Source organism: Anopheles stephensi, chromosome 3, assembly GCF_013141755.1.
Source record: "Anopheles stephensi strain Indian chromosome 3, UCI_ANSTEP_V1.0, whole genome shotgun sequence".
In the NCBI taxonomy this organism is placed as follows: Eukaryota; Metazoa; Arthropoda; class Insecta; order Diptera; family Culicidae; genus Anopheles; species Anopheles stephensi.
Window position 1 is genome coordinate 77,810,604 of NC_050203.1, and position 2,539 is coordinate 77,813,142.

Here is a 2,539-nt window from a genome sequence, read left to right on the forward strand (position 1 = left end):
CCTCTATTTTATGCCCATTTTGTGCCTTCGGTATTAACGGCTAGTGGACGCAGGACGGGGAAGGCATCGACTGGAAGCGGTGGCTGACAATGTTGAAGATATTCTAGCCGGTCGTTTGGAGTGGATGAAGAACAAAGAGCGAACCCCAACCGGAAACTCGGGAAATGTCCGGTTGGGGAGGAAAATCAACTCAACTGGTCAACGATAAAACGATGACGTTCCTCTTTGATCTCGTCTCGTCTGCGCTACGGCAGCAGTCGGTCCATACTACGGATGATAAGCTCATCAGTGTGATGATGCCATTGCATCCAACGGACAAGGCGAGATGAAAATCTTGACCTCAATCAATTTGTGTTTTGTTTGCTTTTTTCCCTCTCTCTCTCACACACACACACACACTCTTTTAGTGTGTTTTTTTTTTTTGCTTTACTTTATAAAAATAATTACGATAACCCCCCCGATGATGGTACTAGGACTTCAATTACTGTGCGTGCCTGCACCAGAGAATGGACTTCAAGCGTCATTTACTCCTTTTAACCCAGGGGGGAAAAAGCGAAGCCACCCAAATGCAACAAAAAAAAGCACCATGACCTCAACCACCTAATGCTCAATCATAAACAAGACTGCAGGCGGTGACTTCATAGTCCCGGCCTTTTCTTCTAGGGGAGTCCCCGTACTGGAATGTCCACTGTGCAGTTCGGCTTTCTTTGCTGGCTGCATCTGCAAAATCTGTGCAGCATCTTAGCAGCTTACGTAAGTGCCGGTGCACAGGCAAAACGGAAATGGTACATATAATTTGCTCCATCCGCATCGCCCGAAGACGTCTCGGTGGGCTACCCACATGACGCCAAGACGACGACCGGGCATAACTTTTCCTTCGAAAGGCTTCCTTCGCACAGACACATAAATCACAAAACGCCTACAGTTGGGTCGCCAACACTTTCCGGTCGGTTCCGGCGGGTGCGAGCACAACGGTGCGATTGCACACCGAGCATGCGGTGCGGAGAGTGCTTAAAAGTGCACTAATCACGGCATGGCACAGCAGCACCGTGCAACACTTGCAATCGAACTGCCGGTATATATCGTCGACTGCGGCCAAGGAACTGTGGGACTATTCGATTAAAGTAGTGGAAATAATGGTAAAAAAAATCGTGTATTTAATTAATTGTTTAAGATAATGCGTAAGGAAAGCGCCTAAAAGTATGCAAAATGTGCAGATACATTTTTGTTGGTCTCGTTGATTTTTTGGGTAAAAGACTCGAGAAGGCCCCCCCCTGACAAAATTTGTTAGGCGCTGTAGGATTTACGCCTAAAGGTATGCAATCCGCAGTACACGTTGCGAGAGCTTCACAGTGAGCTTTCAGTGTGCTTTCAGTGTGGTCAAAATTGTTTGAAGAAAGTCGAATAAAATATTGCTATTATTTGATTAAAATCCCCTCTCCGCTAACCCTACCATTCATTTTTGGTTACAGGGGCTTCGTACTAGTTTTCAGTCGCACTAGGCGTGAACAATCGGGCCTAAAACATGCACGGCCTTCTCGGACGGTAACGGAACAGTAATTCGATGAATACTTGTTACCTTGCATTGATATTCAGCAAAGGAGGAATCATAAGAATATCACAATCTCAAACCACTTGTTACAATGTATTTTATCAAGTTCTACTCGCTATCTATTAACAGTATTAAGGAACAATGCACAATGTTAACATCAAATGGGTTTTGACCATACGGAAATCCCTTTGTACAACAAAAATGGCAGGCCACAGTGCTGCACACAAAAGATTCTAGGGGGGGCCTTCTCGAGTCTTTTACCATTTTTTGTTCTTATTGTGTTTCTTGTTTTTCGTCTATTTCAGCCATATAGTCTCGAAAAGACTATACCTGCCATAATTGGCCTCGTTGACTCGATTATACCATTAGCACGATAATCAGACCTTTGCTGTGCTCTTGCTATGTTTATGTATATTTAATTGTATGTAATGTAATTTAATTGTTTAATAAATAAAAGAATAATTAAAAATAAAGTATAAGCACACCATTGTGAATATTTTATTTTCATTTTTTTAATCATAAAGAACGGCCTCGCCGTATTGCTTTATTTTCATTTTTTTATCATGGCGCCTCAAAGTATGCAATGCATATTTTTACTTCCAGAAATTTACGAAGCATTAAGATTTTTACCGTTTAGCAATAAAAATAACAAATTTATATGCCATTTACTCACTAACATTAACATACTCAAAACTCAAAAGTTAAAATGAAAATTTTTATAACAAGTATCTTCGAAATCGTTCAAAATAACAAACTTTTGCTTCTTCTTTGAATTAAAAACCTGGGCTGGGTTTGGTATTCTTTGTATGTACTCCGACACTCTCCCGATTCAAAATGGAATTGATTTGAATTTAAAAACATTTCACACTGGTTTAACCTCACATTTTGTTCACCGTTCGTCCCCATAGTTCGCGTGTATCTTTCACAGGCTTCTTGTGAATGCCATTGCTACGCCAGTGGAGGGCCGTTTTGATGGTGTCATCTCCT

General features: G+C 41.6%; 1 protein-coding gene across 1 annotated transcript; it reads left to right on the top strand.

The window, feature by feature from the left end:
* The first annotated feature begins 681 nt into the window (after window positions 1–681).
* LOC118510048 lies at window positions 682–1,940 on the top strand. Its single transcript, XM_036051437.1, has 3 exons — window positions 682–753; window positions 900–1,139; window positions 1,858–1,940. The coding sequence occupies exons 1-3, from the start codon at window positions 682–684 to the stop codon at window positions 1,927–1,929; spliced, it is 384 nt and encodes a 127-aa protein (XP_035907330.1). The 3' UTR covers window positions 1,930–1,940.
* Window positions 1,941–2,539: the final 599 nt, after the last annotated feature.

Excerpts from the sequence above, each read along its gene's own strand:
- LOC118510048 (XM_036051437.1), top strand. The coding sequence starts at position 682 with ATGTCCACTGTGCAGTTCGGCTTTCTTTGCTGGCTGCATCTGCAAAAT. Across the intron at positions 754-899 it reads GCAGCATCTTAGCAGCTTAC|ACACATAAATCACAAAACGC; the intron begins GTAAGTGCCGGT and ends TCCTTCGCACAG. Across the intron at positions 1,140-1,857 it reads TTAAAGTAGTGGAAATAATG|CCATATAGTCTCGAAAAGAC; the intron begins GTAAAAAAAATC and ends CGTCTATTTCAG.